At 34.2% G+C, this 17,336-nt stretch overlaps 2 protein-coding genes across 13 annotated transcripts in view; one reads left to right on the top strand and one right to left on the bottom strand.

Moving 5' to 3' along the window:
* The first annotated feature begins 878 nt into the window (after positions 1 to 878).
* On the top strand, positions 879 to 11,508 carry LOC109034156 (uncharacterized). The gene is made up of 8 exons (XM_019047157.2): positions 879 to 1,228; positions 1,873 to 2,111; positions 3,151 to 3,214; positions 4,115 to 4,245; positions 4,677 to 4,795; positions 5,652 to 5,781; positions 6,167 to 6,266; positions 7,315 to 11,508. The coding sequence occupies exons 1-8, from the start codon at positions 1,156 to 1,158 to the stop codon at positions 7,419 to 7,421; spliced, it is 963 nt and encodes a 320-aa protein (XP_018902702.2). The 5' UTR covers positions 879 to 1,155; the 3' UTR covers positions 7,422 to 11,508.
* Positions 11,509 to 12,455: 947 nt separating this feature from the next.
* Eph (Eph receptor tyrosine kinase) overlaps positions 12,456 to 17,336 on the bottom strand; it is a 437,826-nt gene continuing 432,945 nt past the window's right edge. For 11 of the 12 annotated variants that reach the window (XM_019047129.2, XM_019047123.2, XM_019047130.2 and 8 more), the window contains one exon: positions 12,456 to 16,361. In XM_019047129.2, the coding sequence (XP_018902674.1) occupies positions 16,094 to 16,361 (268 nt within the window). In that variant the 3' untranslated portion in view covers positions 12,456 to 16,093. The remainder of the gene's footprint in view (positions 16,362 to 17,336) is intronic. The other variant, XM_072300093.1, reaches the window with a different exon arrangement.

The following is a 17,336-nucleotide window of genomic DNA, read 5'->3' as shown; positions in this document are numbered from 1 at the left end:
CTTTGTTTTTACTGTGGGAAGAGAAAATAATTTAATAGGTATGATGTTTAAAAGAGTGCGTGCGATACTTTTACAAGTCAAAAAAATTATCCTCCTCACTCTGCACTTTTAAAACCATGAGGACCCAAAGTGTAATTTTGGGTAATCTTTGTGAAACAACTTTTGAAAGGATTGACCTTATATCTTGTTCGCATATTCAACTACAGTTGGACTATGGTGCAGTACAGCTTTATTAAAGACCATTTGAGGGGCTTAAAGGACAAGGTGCATAAGTGCAGTTGTTGCTGTTTTGAGAGAAATGTGCTCAAAGTTTCTAAGTTATATGATGACTTATGGTGGAAAGAAAGTTCAAAGTTAGATTTTGATGCTTAAAAATTGGATTTTACTGGTGAAGTTTTCACAGAATTTATTTCAAAGTTAGATTTAGTTGAAATTACTAATATCTCAATTTTTTTCGAACATTGCACTTATACGCTTTTTCCTCCAAGCCCCTTATAGTCCCTTATTTGAAGGGTTTTGAGGACGAGGTGCACTTGTGCAGTTTTTGCTATTTCAAGAAATACCTGTTAAAAGTTTCAAAATTGAAAAGAGCTTTATGGTGGAAAGAAAGTTCATACTCACTTTTTGATGTTTGAAAATTGAATTTTAGTAATTCGTTTTTCACAGAATATATTTCATGACTCGTTTTAGATGAAGTCATTAATATCTCAATTCCTTAAAGAAAACTACTCTGATGCGTCCCGTTCTCCAAGCTCCTCATTTGAACTTTCGCGCCTCTTTTCAACGGGAGTACCCTGTTTCATCGATTGTGGCGCTAGTGGCGTCTTTTATGCTTTTTTTGCAGGTTCGCAGAATTTCTCGATGCATGACGGGTCATGTGCAATGCATCCATTCCATCCATAAGTTTCCTTGTGTGTGTGCAACCGTTGCAGGCCGACTCATAGACTGCTGTCCATTTTCCAACTTACTTGCTACGTTACTTAAAATTGAATGACTTTTTCAATAAAAACAGCGTGCGTTTCTGCTGAGTACGAATCTAATTATTCTAGAGTTAGTGTTTTTTTTTTAATCTGCTCAAGCTCGGTATCATCTCTCACCTGCTTGTGTGCCTATCAGCAAGGTTTTTTGTTTTGATGGAAAGAGTTTCCCTATGTGATGGCTGCTAAAGAGATATCTGGCTCCAAACTTCTTAAATTAGCTCAGAAGTTTAATAACTTTTATCTATCAGGTCAGTTGTTCTTCATTCTTCGTAAATGTATTTTTATGGGCTTAGAATCAACTCCACCTAATCAGACTTTTCGACTGCTGCTAATTTGCCGCAGCTTCTTGCTTAGTATTCTGTCGTGAACTAATAAATGCAAAAGTTCACCAACTTCTTCTAGAAAGCATTGTTACAGCTCGTACCTAAGAGTATATTGTTTGCGCTTTTTGTGCTACCACGAATCAGTGCTGCTTAAAGATCCAATGCACTTTTACCAAGAGTGAATAATTAACGTTTGTAAATAAAATCATAACCTCGCTATCGTGCAAGCATTTGATAACAGCGCCTCAGCTGAGTCAAGATCGAGTCAGATCAAGATCAAGTCAGTGTATGCCTATGCATAAAATTGTCCTGTATCTTTCCCTCCGAATCATCGAAATTTGAACTGCGCAGATAGAGTAATAATTTTTGCTACTGTTAGAGTCCCCATTTAACGAATACCTTGAGAGTGAGATAGAAGATCTTGTATTCTCTTTCAACTGTTAACAATAACAGCTGACTTAGTGTCACACATTACCTAGAAGAATGCAAACTTATTTGAGAGAAACGAGTAATTAATTTAATCATATTTTCATTACCTGGACTGACACTTTCATTTTCATATTTTTCAGGTTTCGAGAAAGGTGACTGCAGGCCTTTTTTCGTCGGAAACTGTCAAGTTGGCTTAGTGCGTCCAGATGTTACTAATCACCTCTTGAAGTATCCTGAAATCTTTCTTGTTCAGCCTCATGCTGTCATTCTGAATCCTGCGTTTCGAGACTACTCCGAACGAAGTACCCAAGTTGAAAAGTTTTTGAGAGAATGTAGATCTACTAATACATTCATCACCCTCAAAGGATGGAGGGATGAGGTATTCCTTTCATCTTCTAAATATTTTCTGCTGAACCAAAGATCACAAGAAAAGAAAACGATGTCTTTTAACCTTTCAACAATTTTTTTAAAGGACCCCGCACACCTCTTTTGGGAAAGTGCACCATGACGGATCCTTAATTTTTTTATTACACTCGATTCTCCTCAAGATGCTGATCCAAAGTTATCATTGCCAAACTTTCAACAATGCGCCGTTTTTGCAAAAACGGCCGAGAAGATTCAATTATTCGGCGACCATGAATCCAAAAGAACAAAGCATTCAATTTAGAGACATAGGGAAGAGGTGAATAGAACGTGGCAGAGAAAGAGAAACTGATTTGGGTGGTTGAGCAAAACGGCATGCTAAATCCGAGATAAGACTGCCACCCGGTGCTGGAGTTCCACAGATTTCCTTGTTGACACACAGCCGACCGTTCACTTAAGTGCTGAAAAGAAGAATCTCTCTGGCTCTTTATCGCCGAATAATTGAATCTTCTCGGCCGTTTTTTTGCGAAAACGGTGCATCGTTGAAAGTCGGCGCAATGATAACTTTTACTCAGCATCTTGAAGAGAATCTAATTCTACAAAAAAATTAAGGATACGTCATGGCACACTTTCCCTCAAGAGGTGTGCAGGGTCCTTACCAAAACCTATCAGTACACCTATTTATTTATTGTATGTTTTATTTTGGATAAGAAAACATCCAAAACCCGAAAAATCTGTCAATCTCTAATGTAAAAGTTGTAGGGTAAATTAGTGCTTTAATGAGAATGAACCATCAACTTTTTAGATAAGCATGCATCTAACACCAGACCTGTACAGAGCATGTATAATTTTTCCCTTCAAGGAGAATTTTTCAACATGGTCGAAGACGTATGAGTCTCACTCAGTTTTTTTTCTCAGTTTTAAAGCAACAACCTTCTGGGTGATACTTTACAATAATTTGAAACCAAAATCGATTTTAAGTAGGTCAATGAATCATGTCAATTCTCTGTAGAGAAGATCCTATCTATTGCCCTGAAACTCTATTCATTTTTCAGAGTTATGAAGTCCGACCAAGCTTCTGTCATGAACCGCTGCTGAAAATGGAACGCTCTGCGACCTGTAAGTCAATTCAAAATGTATCTTTACTATTAGTTTCTCCCCTCTGATCTAGGAATCAGATGTATATTTATATTCTAATATCTATGTGAATCTAATATACTGTATAAGATGGATGTATGGTTTTCTTGAATAGTTATTCCAAAATTTATCCTCTTGTTAGTTGACCTCGTTTGATCTACAACTCAGACTTATTCACTCTATCTGATGAATTTATTTTAATTGTAAGATTGACAATCCTTAGAAATACTTGAGAATGACCTCCATAGGAAAACAAACTGAACGACTGGTTACAAAGACAACTTATGAGAACACAACCGTGTTATGAAATTCTATAGCACTTTACCAATGCTAATTTGAAGATGAATCAGAGACTCTTAATATTAAAACACTGGATCACTCAAATGCTTCAGCCTTTGTCTTGAGCAACCATCAAAACCATCAAATTTTTGGACCATCGTGATCTGGCAATGATGGATCATTTTGAAAGTTTTTAATGGTGCGATATTACTGGCCACATATCCAACATAGGGAGCAGTGTTTTTGTAATTTTGTGAATACAATCCTCAATGAGTGCCACTCTCCCTGCCTTTTTGTTATCCTGTCGAAGAAAATAGTTTTCTGACTTCAAAAAAAAATTCCACTTTTTAAAATGAAATTTTTTAGCAGGCCTATAAATTCTGTTGATTTGGTAACGTGAAGCGTTTTTATTCCTCTTTTGAATTCAGCTTAAAATTAGTTGATAATTTGCGAACTTTAATGTAAAGTCTAGTAGCTTTTTAGTTTAAGGGATGCAATTTCCTCTCTTGCTCAAATTTTCGGCAGCCATCTTTCTAAAGTTCAGCAGTTTTCCCATCAAAACAATTTGCGATACTTTAGAAAAGCTTCCTAATCATTTTTCAGGTTTATTTGGTGTCTGTAACTATGGTGTGGATATCAATGGCTATGTCATGGATAAAGAAAAAGGTTTATGTTTATGGCTGCAGAGAAGGTCACCCACTAAGCAGACTTGGCCTGGAAAATGGGACAATATGGTGTGTAAAATTTTTCTTATTTTAGAAATGGTTATTTTACTTGAACTATTTGCTGTTATCAAGTGTAAACATTCTCTCTGTTCATCAGTTGTCTATATTTTTTTTATTTTTCCCTTGAGTTGTAGCTCTGAGTGTCTCACAGTGTCAAGGGTGGAAAAATCAAAGTCAAAGGAGGGTTTTGGCAATTAAAGTTATGAAGTTTGCTTGTTTTATTTAAAAAAATGTAAAAGGAGCTGAAATTTGAAGCATCGCAATGATGATGCAAGTTGAAGATGAAGTTTCACACTTCGCCCATCGACAATTACAAGGCTCAGATAAATTAACTTGATAAAAATAATTTGATGTATCTATCTGTATCTTGTGATCAGTGACTCTTTGCTTATTTCTTTCACGATCAAAAAGCCTGTATGCCTGTTTGTTTCGTTTTGTAGGTAGGCGGTGGCTTATCCTGTGGATATAGTGTCCTTGAAACTGCTCACAAGGAGGCAGAGGAAGAGGCTTCGATTCCCAGAGAGTTGTTGGCCAATTTAAAATCAGGTGGCTGTGTTTCGTAAGTTTCAACTAATTATTTTTCATTCCTCACTGCACTCTTAGCCGTTCCTCAAAGACATTTCTCAACTGCTTTCTGTGAAGGAGTTTCCTCTAAAAATAAAGAACCACAGTCGTATCTTTCTTTTAATGTGCTCTGATACAATAAAATTCACAGGAATCAATAGTGGAAAAACCCAGTTACCATGAAATTTTTCCGCAAGAGTTTGAATAGAACCAAGTAATAGCCCCTTACAGAGGCATTAACTGGAGCATCAGTCTGAGGGTATCAATGTGGGTGTTGACTGTTGAAAATAAAAACGAGAAAGTAAAAAGTAAATAAAATTGTGAGAAAGCCTTACTTTTCGGTGAGAGTTGATTTGGAGTTGTTGATCAAAAGTCATCAGCCTGTGAATCTTTGAGGTTCAACAGTCAACACCTGCATCAATACCCCCAGACTATTGTGTCAGCAGTCAGCTTGAGCATCTGGAGGAGGCTAAAATTCTGTTAAAACTTCTTTTTGACTAGTAGACTTGTGTAAATGGCTCGGAGGGAATGATTTGCTTTCAAAATTTTATCAAAGATTTTTCTCCTCCGTTTCCTGCAGGTTTTTCTTGGTGGACTTTGTAGCCATGATGCAAAACCTACCTGTTGAAAAATGAGCCTCAACAGATTTGGAGGTGCATACTTTCTTTTTTCTCCTTCAGCACTTTTTTCCCTCAAATGCAGAAGACCTGAAATACAAAAGGATCAATAACAGAGGTTCTCCTTTGACTTCCCCTCCTCATCACCTCAAGAGCTTCTCGCAGTTTTTTCTATAGCTCTCAGTTTCTGTGTGCAGCCACTATTTAGTTCATATCCTAGTGTTCTTTTTTCAGCTTTTACTTCGAGAGTGAACGAGGCTTGTTTCCAAACACGGAGTTTGTTTTTGATCTTGAACTTCCTGTTGACTTCATTCCAACCAACAATGACGGGGAAGTTGATAAATTTGAATTACTACCTGCCAAAGTAAGTTCCTATCTTCAGTTTAGAAAAACATCACCCAGACCCAGTTAGAAGAAATTTAAAGAAAAATAAAAAGCTTTCTGATCCAAATTTCAATATACTTCATGTACAATCTCAAAAGTTCAGTGGAATTTTCTGTAACATGCAATGCACAAAGCTGAAAGTTTCCTGTAAGCTGTAAGCTTTACCTTGCTGAAATGTTCGATATTCAGTTAAAATTTTTAGTTTTTGATTACATTAATTAAAAAGGTTAAACCTCTGAAATCCATCCGTTTTTATGTTATTACGTATTTTATTTTCGCATTCCCTCCCACTCAAAACAATTTACAACTCATTCTCTGTGTAATATCAATCTTCCCATTTGTTAAACTCAATATCTGTATTTCAGGAGGTCTTAGAAAGGTGTTTCACTCCTGATTTCAAGACCACCAGTTGTCCGGTTGTTCTAGATTTTTTGATTCGTCATGGTGAAATATCTCCTGAAAAAGGTAACTTTTTTATCGACTTGTTTTCCCTCCTTTTTTGTAAGATTTTTCAGAGCTAAAAACGGGGGAAATATTGCAATATGAAGGAATGAATTATTATCATGAAAATCAAGGAATCAATCCTAAAAACCGGGCATTTCTTCTCTTTCCACCCTGAAACCATTTAGTTCACAAATTTGTTGATCCACATTGAATCAATAGTGAAGAATAGTATGAAATTACTCTAAAGATGAAAAAAAAAGTATTAGACTTTCTCAAGCTCCCGAGAATGTGGGAGACAGTGAGAGGGAATTCTGGGAAAAGAAGAAAAGCGGAGATCAGAAGGAGCCACAGTTACAACGGTGCTGAAAAAGTAGAAAGAATCGGAAAAAGTAGAGAGAGGAGCAGCGCTCAGCATGGAGAGGGAAAAAGACTGCTGTTGGACCGCGCAGTTGGAGGGAGTTTTCAGCGCATAATTTTTCAGTTCCACTGGTTTTCATTGCAGCTTTATCAAGCGTATGTCTCTTTAGACAAATGCAAGCATTATTTCAATGTACGTTTAAAGCTCCTGATTTGTATCATCAAATGAAATGATCATGCTCCTCTTTGCATGGGGTCGACTTTAAATAATCGAATCTGAAGGAAGTTTTGCTTGAACTTGATGTTATACCAAGTCGAAAGTCTTCATATCAGAAAAAAAGAAGCTAACTTCACAGGAGTAACCTTGCTGATGTGTGCCATTAATCAGTCTATAGAAGCTTTTAATTTGCCTTAATTTTGCATACTTAGTGCAGTTTGGTCTCAAAATGAATCATAGAGAACTATAAATTTTCTACAGATCTAATATTTTAAAAACGCATCACTGTAACACCATTTCAATCGTTCCTTAACATTCCAATCGTTCCTATAAAATCTGTAAATCAAAATGAAGCGTTGATCCTTTTTTTGAACCTATGTGAAGTGCATGGGCAATGCAGTGCCAAGTAGTAGTAAGTAGAGGGATAGAAGGATATACCAAATACTCTAATACGCAGCGTTAGTAGTAAACAGATTTTCTGTCTTTCTTTTGCAGAGCCTAACTTTCTGGAATTAGTTGAATTATTACACGTTCCTTTGCAAGGTATATACAGAAGGTTCCCACAACCTGTGAATGAAAATGGCAGAAATGAGACTGAATAGATTCAAGGTTTGTAATATAACATGGTTAAATAACAATTTCATATTTCATAGTTTAGTCTTAATTTATTTTCCCAACTTTTTTACTGCTCTCAATCTCCTATTTACCGTGGCTAATATTTCAACTATCCCATCTTTAGCTTCCTCGTAAACCTTTCAATCCTTTTCGGTTTCCTTTTTTCAAACTTACTTACTTCTTAAGTCTAGTCAAACCTGCGGCAAAAATCATTTTTTTTGGCTCCTCTACCATGTGGATATGAGTTCTAATTTATCCAGTTTTTCAGTGAAATGAAAAACGTAGCAAAAAATAAGAACAGTGCAGATTTAGAAAGAAAATTAAAATCCTGTTTTATGGAGTGTTTTTTTTTTTTTTTTTTTTTTTGGTCTTCTTTTTCCATTTATAGTCAGAAATTTCCACCATTATGTTATATTCATCCACGCTCTGTAATTTTTTATTTTCCTTATCACAATTTTGCAAAGAAAACAATTACTTGAATGAAACGCTTCCAAAATCTTCTCCTTGGTGGTATATTATTCGTTTTAAGTCCTTGAAAACTTAAGTCCTGGAAGGCTGGAAATTCTTGAATTTGTTTTGAAAAGCCGCTCTAAAGCCTGCTTAAATTGCATGATCCATTCGTAAAATTTACCAAAATATGCTTTTAATTAATTCAGGAATGTAGTAGATTCCTAGCTTTCCAGCTAAAAAACCCCTTTTCCCCAGAATTTCCATAGTGAAGACTTTTTGCAATTTTGAAAATAAAATGGCTTTAACACCGATTTGAGCTGTCCTTCCGATTTTTACCCATGACTTCTTCATTTTTCATTGCCTCCCTCGTTTTTCAAGGGGCAGTAGTCATGGCATGGGACATGGCATGGATGTTTCTGCCAGCCTGAATTAATTCATTAGTAGTTCAAGAAAATTGTGAAAAACCTGATGACAGCTCAAAAATTTGAAGTATATCAGACGCTCAAAGTTCCCTTGTATTGTGTGATGATATTGGGCATTTTCGATCTCAAAAATGAAATGTTTATGGATATTCTCTTGATTACCAGTGAACTGCAATGAAAGAAAATTTTGAATTTCTGGCGTAGTTGTGTTTGTGAGTTTTGTCACACAATGATCAATTCTGATTTTACCAAAATTTTAGACTTCCATCTGAAAAACTTTTCACATGATGAAACACATTTCAATTGGTTGATATTTTTTGAGTAATTTATGTATTTTTTTTTTCAAATTGTTCTATTTTTTTTCCCCTCTATTCAAAAAATGCAAAAAATGGATGTTGATCCACTGAGGTATTTTCGAAGATACAGAATGAGGTGGTGGAAAGAACCGGTGGTTGAAACTTTAATCGTTTTTGGAAGAGAATTGCCCCCTCTACCTGACCTGTTACCCCCCCCCCCTTTTGGCCCCTCCAATGGACACATGTCCACAGTATCTAACAGTAAGATTCTTCTTTATTCCTAAGAGTGAGGTGTTAAAAAAATGCTTACATGGTAGGATGCCGATTAAGAGTTAGGACATAGAGTTACTTAATAATACTAATAATGATGATGTAATTATGCAACTGTGATCTAAATCTTTTAGTGATAACTACTTTTGCTATACTAAGTTAGAGCTTTGTATTCACATTCTAATATTTTAGTTTCTTACTTTGAAAATACCGTACTAAGTATATGAAAATAGATGACTCGTGGTTTTCATGGCAACGTTCATTCAAAATGATCAGGGTGGCATCAGGTATATTACATTGAAAAATTGATCCGAGTACATCTTTTACGATTTATGTTCAAAACAATCCCTGAAACAGAATCGTTGGAATGAATGCTGTGCACGGACCGGCCATTTTTAAATATTGCACATACCTTTACATAGCAGTGGATCTACAGGAATGCGTGTCTCACTTGTGGTGTGTCAAAATCTTCGCTCTCATTTTATTTTATTAAAAGTGAACAAACTTAACCTCATTGCTTGAAATTTTCATTGTGTATTCTTTCCACTGAAAGAAAAATCAGAAAATTTTTAGAGAAATGATTTTGAGTATTATTCCATATAAAAAATGGAGTATGACAGGGAGCGTGCAATGTTGCAAACCGAGATGAGGTATATGTCCTGCAGTTGCACTGCTGATATACGTTGCACACAATTATTTAGCAAAGGGTAGTTCAACAGCAAGCAGCGTGCCAAGAATCAACAATTTGTAAAGAGAAATGCATAGATTTGCAGCTATCCAGGGATTTAGAATCTTGTGCTCTAATCCTTATGAAGGTATATCTCTTGCAAACAGTGCACTGTCATCTAATGTCATGCATCAGCTTTGTGCCCTTTCTTTGCCAGCAACATTGCCCAACAGTGTGCCTTCAACCTGTCAGAATTAAAATATTTTGAGTACATCTTAATAGCAACTAGCTGATTCATTAAATATTTTTAAGCCTAGTTTTCTGGATAAACTACAGAGACATCCTCAAATTTTTTACCATTATTATAATCGAAGCAATGATCATTACTGTCAGAAGTATGGACTCAAAAATTCATTCTACAGCATCATTTTACTTCAGGTCAAACCTAGGAACAGTTGCTCAACAGTAGTCATATTGCTGAGCAGTGCGGCTGATTTTGCTGTTGGAGTCGTTCATTTAATTATCTCATATTTTTAGAATCTAACGGACAATTACAGATAGGTTTCCAATCCTTCTATTTAAGCACAAGTATAGGGAAATGATACCAGTATTTCAATGAATTCTGAAAGTGAAAACTGAGATGTTTCTGAGGAACAGTTCCTCTGAAGATGCACATATCTTGCATGGCTATCATAAACAAATCTGGATCCTAGTTCATTTTCAGTCATGTCCTTTCAAATTAAAAAGAGGGGTTCCTGTAAAAAAAATAGTGTTTTATTCAACAAATTGAATTTTGGTAGTTTCCTAAATGTATGAAGGATTTAATGCAAATGAGTCCAATCGTCCATTGAATTCACATTGATTACTTCCGCAGATTTTGTAAGATTTAAGAGCTGTATCCATTGTTGCCTTATAATCAATTCCTTTCCTAACAGGAGAGGACGTATGATTTATACTCTTATCAAAGGAGGTTGAAATAGGCTCTCAAAGAAGTATTAAAAAATTGGACAGTTTCATTCCATTGGATTTGGAATAAACTTTTACTGAAATAAACCAACAAATGATTCCTTTTGTAAAGTAAGATTGAAATGCGTTAAGAAAATTGAAAAACACTTCAAATTCAGAATGAACGACTAGACAAGGTCTAAATGAGAAGAAAACGTAATATGTTTCCTTTTCAAATTTTTTGTAAAAAACGATTCACTCAACAGGAAATTCGGAAATCTTTCCTGAAAAAGTATTAACGCTATTAACAAGTATTTTTAACAAAGATATACAAATGACGCCAGAGTACTTTTGCCATTTAACCAATGTTTATCTTGTTTAGGAGTTGATCTCCAGACTTCCTGTCGTGTTGTGTAATTTCCTTTCGAATTTTGAAGAGAAAACACTTTACGTAGTGTTTAATTTCATCCCTTGTCTAGTGGCCCATTCCATCAACTAAATCAACTTTCAAGGCAACCTAAATATTCAGATAAATCATCAATTTTTTTTTTTTTTTTTTAAATATTTAATTTCTCCAAGAATTACTCATTGGGCTCAATGAGTTGGACTGAAAATGTTTAAGTCATTCTGATATCTTTTTTGGAATCGAGCCAGAAATAGAAGATAATCATCTCTTTTTCAGTTGGCTTATTATGGCCTCCTTTAATCTTGTTAATTGCGGTTTGAATCATACGATCCCTCCTCAATGAGATAAGTTTGATCTTGAAGAAAGATTAATCTTGGACGCAAGCTCTAAGATTTACAAGAGACTTGAGAAAGGGGAACTTTTTATATGTTTTGTCACGCTAGTCCACTTATGCACTCAATACCAAAGAATGTAATCCCAATTCATTTCTGTATTATCCAAATTCATTGTAATCAACCTGTTTCCAGTTTTTAAGCGAATGTGTTTTAGCTTTTGGTTTCATCATACCTGTGTACTGTTTCAGTTTTATTGTAATAAAATATTTGCTTATTAAATTAATCTGTTTGTTTACAGTTTTTTTTCGTATATTCAAAACTTTCCGCCGAAAGTTAATGAAAAATTAGTGATTCATCCAAAATAATCTTTTCGGTGGATCTTGCTGGAAACTACTGCTAACTCATTTTCTCCAATAGACCACTAGAAAGGGTGTGAATTTAAGCTTTCTGCTGTATGTTTCCTTATTAAAATTTCACGTAGAACATGATTCGCGCAGCAAAAATAACTGAAATCAATTTGTAACGAAGATATTTTTACGAATTTTGTGCGCAAATTCAAACTTGCTCTCTTGAAAAAACAGAAGCCTACATGAGTCAATACGATCACAAAATATCACCTTAACATTGTAAAAATTTGGCAACCTCAGCCTCGGTGCTTTGGCTCCTCTGTTGCATTTAGAAAAACATGAGGTGGGGAATGTACATTCATCGATTACAAAACCTGCCAAGACTGTTATATTGTGTGATTTGACTCCCGTAAAGTATTGTCCTTCTTGTAAGCCAAGAATTAAAACTTTCCATAATCAATGTACAAAAGAAAAAGGGTCAATATCTCAATAAGGAGTTAATTTCAGTAATTGCCATGGCGCGAATCGTGGTTTCTGTGAAATTCCGGTGAAGAAACGTGTACTGGAATACTTAAATTCGTACCTTGGGTCAGGGGCTCCGTAGGGTCAATTTTAATTTTCACAATTTTCGCTATGGTCGATTTTACATCATAATTAAAATGGATCAATTTTTGGTTCAAAAAAATGATTCAAGTACATTATTGGTTTCTCTATAGTTTACATTGGTTACGGGAATTCAAAATTCCATAACTAATATATACTAAAAATGTTATTATCTCAGTTAGGAGTTGATTTCAGTAATTTTCGTTCCGCAAGTCTTGTTCTTCATGAAACAGAAACAAAAAAAGGCAGAAGGTTGAGAGATTAAAGGAAGGAGACAAAGTAAAAATTATTCAAATTTATTATTTTGATTTACAAACTTCTTTCATACATTCAAATTGACAATTACATTTATAGCTCACATAAATTTTTACAGGTATGTCAGTCTCGTCACATTGAACAAATAATTATTAGACAATAATATTGAATAGGTATCACACACTACTTGATAGTATGCATCATAAAAAAAGGAAACTTCGGAAAATCACTAATATTTGCTCTGGGTTTTACAAGGAAGGTAAAATTTCTTTGGAATCACTATGGACGGTTAATATCAAGGTTATTAGGCTATAAATCCAAAAGATTTAACCCTGAAAGACTGCTCTTTACTCTCAAAGCTCAAGAGCCTCCAATATTTTAGGGTGGCACAAGCTGAATTGAAGGAAAATAAGTGATGCACTAGGAATCCTGAAATTTTATCGTTACAAAATAGGAAGCAAAAATCACAAAACCATTGGAAAAGGAAATGGCTCTGCGGAGAGTGCTGATACATTTCTTTGTACCAAAAGCATTTCTTTACCTAACTTCGCAAAATCATGTGGTTTCTGCTTCATTTTGGTTTGAGAAAATTAATCATCTTTTTTTTTTTTTAAATAGCTTAGTTCGAGTAATTTAGATTTGTTGGAAGAAGTTATTAAAAGTTTCACGCAGAGGTATTCCTTCATTTTCAAATGTAATAATGAGTGATAAACTAGAAGCTTTGGAATCCGGAAACAAATCCCCGCCTTTATAATTCGTTAACAAATACTTAAGGCAAAGATTGATCACTTCAAAGAGTATCTAAAAGTTCGTAAAGATAAAATTACTGGCAGTGTGTCTGGGGTAAAAGGAGCTTCAAATGAATCGAGATAAGCCAAAATATGTTATCAATTTGATATATTTTTCTGAAAGGAAAAAATCCTTTCCAAGCCTTAGCTCATAGCTTTCAGTGTTTTCATGTATTCTCAGATCCTGATCAAAATCTGAGAGATGATGATGCGGACGAAATATGCACTTGAATCTGGAAAATACTAAATTCAGTTTGTTTTCATCAAGAATGAAATGCTGAGAGGTTCATTAAATCAATTAAGGGCAGCATAGAGTTGGGCATGTTTTTCTGATGAATAATCATTTCAAGTTGAAAAAAGCCTTCCTCTGAATTTAATGACTGTAAAATATGACAGATATTGGTAAGCTGTAAGATACAAAAATTCATCATCGAAACATATTCTACTAAAAAACAAAAAAAAACAAGATGCAGTGGAGCCGAGACTGAGGAATAAAATTATTTCTATTGAGATTTCAACTTGTAAAATATACATAGTACGTGAATGCACTGAACTTGAAAACAATTTCAGTCTGTAACAGTGTAACAGGGCAGTGTAGAAAAATAAAAGTGTCGATATTTATATAATCTTGTACAGAGGTAGAGAAAAGGACAGATGGCATCGTTGTTCAAGATGGAAAAAACCATGAGAAGCTTGAGAGTGGCAGAACTGTATGGTTTGTTTAGTGTTTTCTGAAACCGGGCAGCTTCTTCAAAATAATGCATCCTCTAAACAATGAAGAAAAAAATTAGAGGTTTCAAAGTCTCTCTCATTGCAATAGTTCAATAATTGTGTTTGTTTATCACTTCCTTTTTATTATTGATCTCATCATTACCATTATAACCTGCTTTCACTTAACTTGAGAGGTAGAGTTAATGAGCTTGAGAGATGTATTGAATAATTTTATCATCACCAAAGAATGGCACTTCTTAAACTTGTAAGACACATTTGTCTACTTAAATATTAAAGGAACCCAGATAGGACAGCTTGTTGTGCTATATCACACAGAGTAAATATTCATTTTTACTAGTTCCTCAGAAGTTCTGAACTTTTTTTTACAACCTTTAAAAATACTGTGAGTACATCGGTGAGAAAAATGAAATCTTTTAAATCTGAATTCAGTCTATTACATACATACATGCAATTATCAAACTTGGTTCAAAGGATTTGCAAAGAATCTAAACATTGCGAACTGAAAATGATGATAATAAGAGGTAAGAATAATGATTCATGGAAGTTTTTTTATTTAATGCTCTCATCTAGAGTCAACACAAACTCCTAGAGCTTGGGAATAGTTGATTTATGAGGCATTAATCCATTTTACAACATCTGAATCATTTTTAGACAGCAGAATATTTTGAAATTGCAACAAGAGTAGGTTCCAGTGATAGAATTTTCAATTAAAATATGTTTTAGCTCAAAATTAAAGTTTCATTAGCAATTTTTTCAAAGCAGCAAAGTTATGTGGGTATGTCTGTCTTCAATATTGCCGGTGCACAAATGGCTGTCTTGCTTTAATCTATCCAATTGGTAGTGATATTTTGTTACATTTTCGAGAAAGCTACTTCATTGAAAACAAATACCTATCAAAGTTTCACGAGACAGTCAAAGAAGCTTCAGTTAAGCTTGAAAACGATAAATGATGCTCTAGTAAACAGAAGAGTCATCCATTAAATCAAAATTCAATCTATACACAAATTAAATCCTACAAGAAGAGTCAAATTACAATATGGTACATGAACTCTTTGTACAATTTACATGGTAAAACAAATCAATTTAAGCTTTGTTGAACAGGAAAAATTGTCCTTCATGGATACTTAAAAACATAGATAAAAATCATTCTCAATTATATACAAAATATACAAATTAGACGGGTAGAAAAACAAAAAACTAGGGTATGTAAAAATTAGGATTGTACAACCAATGATTAACTTGCAGACATAATTTTATACAATTTCACAGGTTTGGTGAAGCCTTAGTATGAAAGTTCTGCAACTGTCTATTTAATCATGCAATAAATAAATATTATTGATTTTGCCTCTTTTCCACTTCAATGCACATTTAGGTTCGGTGGCAAAACTGAATTTCAATGATTCTGTATTTTACCATATTTAAAAAAATAGATGACAAAAATTAGAATTTTTACAAAGGTTTTAAAGCCAAACCAGGAGTGGGAAGATGCAAGAGTTGCTATTACCCTCACAGGGATGTACTGGTATTGAGCGACTACATGGGTACAATTATAGATTTTCTGGGGAAAAGGCTCCCTCTCTCCCTCCAGGACCCCCTAGCTATGATCATGAGAAGAGAATGATGCTTTGAAAGTTATACTTGAAAAAATAGGATGAATTCATCCCTTTGAGAGTGATACTTTTTATCTTCATTACTTTTCTTTAAAGAAGCTTTCCTGAGCTCTATGATAAAAATTGAGTTTAAAAAAATCAATGAGACTTCAAGATCAACGTCCATTGGTACCATCCAACAAAGCAGGAATCACACAATCTCTGCAAACTGATAAAACCTGGCTTTCAATCAAATTCTCCCTTCATTTTTATCTTTTATCCATACGGCTCAAAATCATAACTAAAATTTATAGAGGATGGTTGTGTAAAAAAAAATAATAATATGTTTACGCTGATAAAGTTTTTAACACAGACAAGAATAAATTATGGACATATTTACAGCAATTATTTATGTTAGGTTGATAAAAAAAATTCAATAAATAAAATTTAATTACAATCTAGTCATTTACAGGAATAAAATTAGGAGAAAAACATAGGAGTCGAGAGACTGTTAAAAAATTTAATCACAGATGAAAATTCAAGTGAAGCGAGACCTAAACAAGGAAGCCTTCTGACAAGTTAGCAGAAATCTGAGCACGCATTGCTTGCACACTGTTCATTATCTTCTTCTGGTGACCGACTAGAGTGATGCCAAGGAGCGTGAGTTCTTGAACGGTCAATCGCACAACAGCCTCCATGCTAGTTATTCCTGCTCGCTCAAAATTTTCCAGATACCGCGCCATTTTTATAGAGCTAAGCCAGTCACTGACTGATGAAAACTGGGTCATGTCTGGTGCATCAGAAGCTAAGGGATTGGCCGTCCTGGAAGAAAAAAATAAAATTTCACACTTGAATACAGATGCTTACGGAAAAAAAATCAAAAGGATTTATTAAAAGAAAACCAAGAATACACATTTGTGGAGTCTAGACAGATCAGTTTTGGCTGTGATCAGAGTCAATTTAAAAGGTAAAAAAACATAAATAGATAAAGAAATAAAAAATTGGCAAGAAATGTTGAACAGAATATTGCTGTCTACATTCTGTAACAAGTCCCTAAAATTGTGTTTATTGGAAAGCTTATAGCAAATCTTAGTTGGCATTTTTCCACTAGACAGTGTCTCACTGATCATTAGAGTGTGTATAAAATTTTAATTTTATAATTAAACAAGTTCTCAAGACAAATTAAAAGCAGTTACCTACGCCATACATTTAAGCTAAATGAAGTCGCTTTTTTAAATAGATAACTTGAGATGTAGGTATTTTTCTTATTCATCAATTTAAACACATTTAAAAAGATAAAAAAAAAAAACTTTTCTGAGTGTGAAAATTTCAAAATTCGCAGTCAGGGCTTTGCAACTCTTTTGGGTTCTTTCAAGACAAATCAACAAAATTATGTAGGTAAGTTCGCATTGTTTTAATACCATAATTAAAAAAGATAATTTCTACAAAAAAATTGCAAAAAAAAGAAGAAAAGAGAAAAAGGCATTGAGGTATGTTTTGATTTGAGAGGGTCAAAATTAACATGAACATTCATGATAAAACAGGATGAAATGATTGTGCAACATAGCAGAGACTGGGATTCTTTAAATATGATAAAATTGAGAGGTCATTTTTCAGTGGCAATTTTTGAATGTCACTTCTATTTAAAGAAAAAAAAAATCATATAGGTACCTTCAATAATGCAAAACTTTCTACAAATCTTCTTTTTTCCTAGTTAAGGGATTTCCACCTGGGAATTAATATTTTGTCAAGGGGTGGTAGAAACTCTCCTTGCTTTGAAGCAAATTTACCAAAACG

The sequence above is a fragment of the Bemisia tabaci genome, chromosome 4 (assembly GCF_918797505.1).
Source record: "Bemisia tabaci chromosome 4, PGI_BMITA_v3".
Taxonomy (NCBI): Eukaryota; Metazoa; Arthropoda; class Insecta; order Hemiptera; family Aleyrodidae; genus Bemisia; species Bemisia tabaci.
This window is presented reverse-complemented; position numbering and strand designations above follow the sequence as displayed.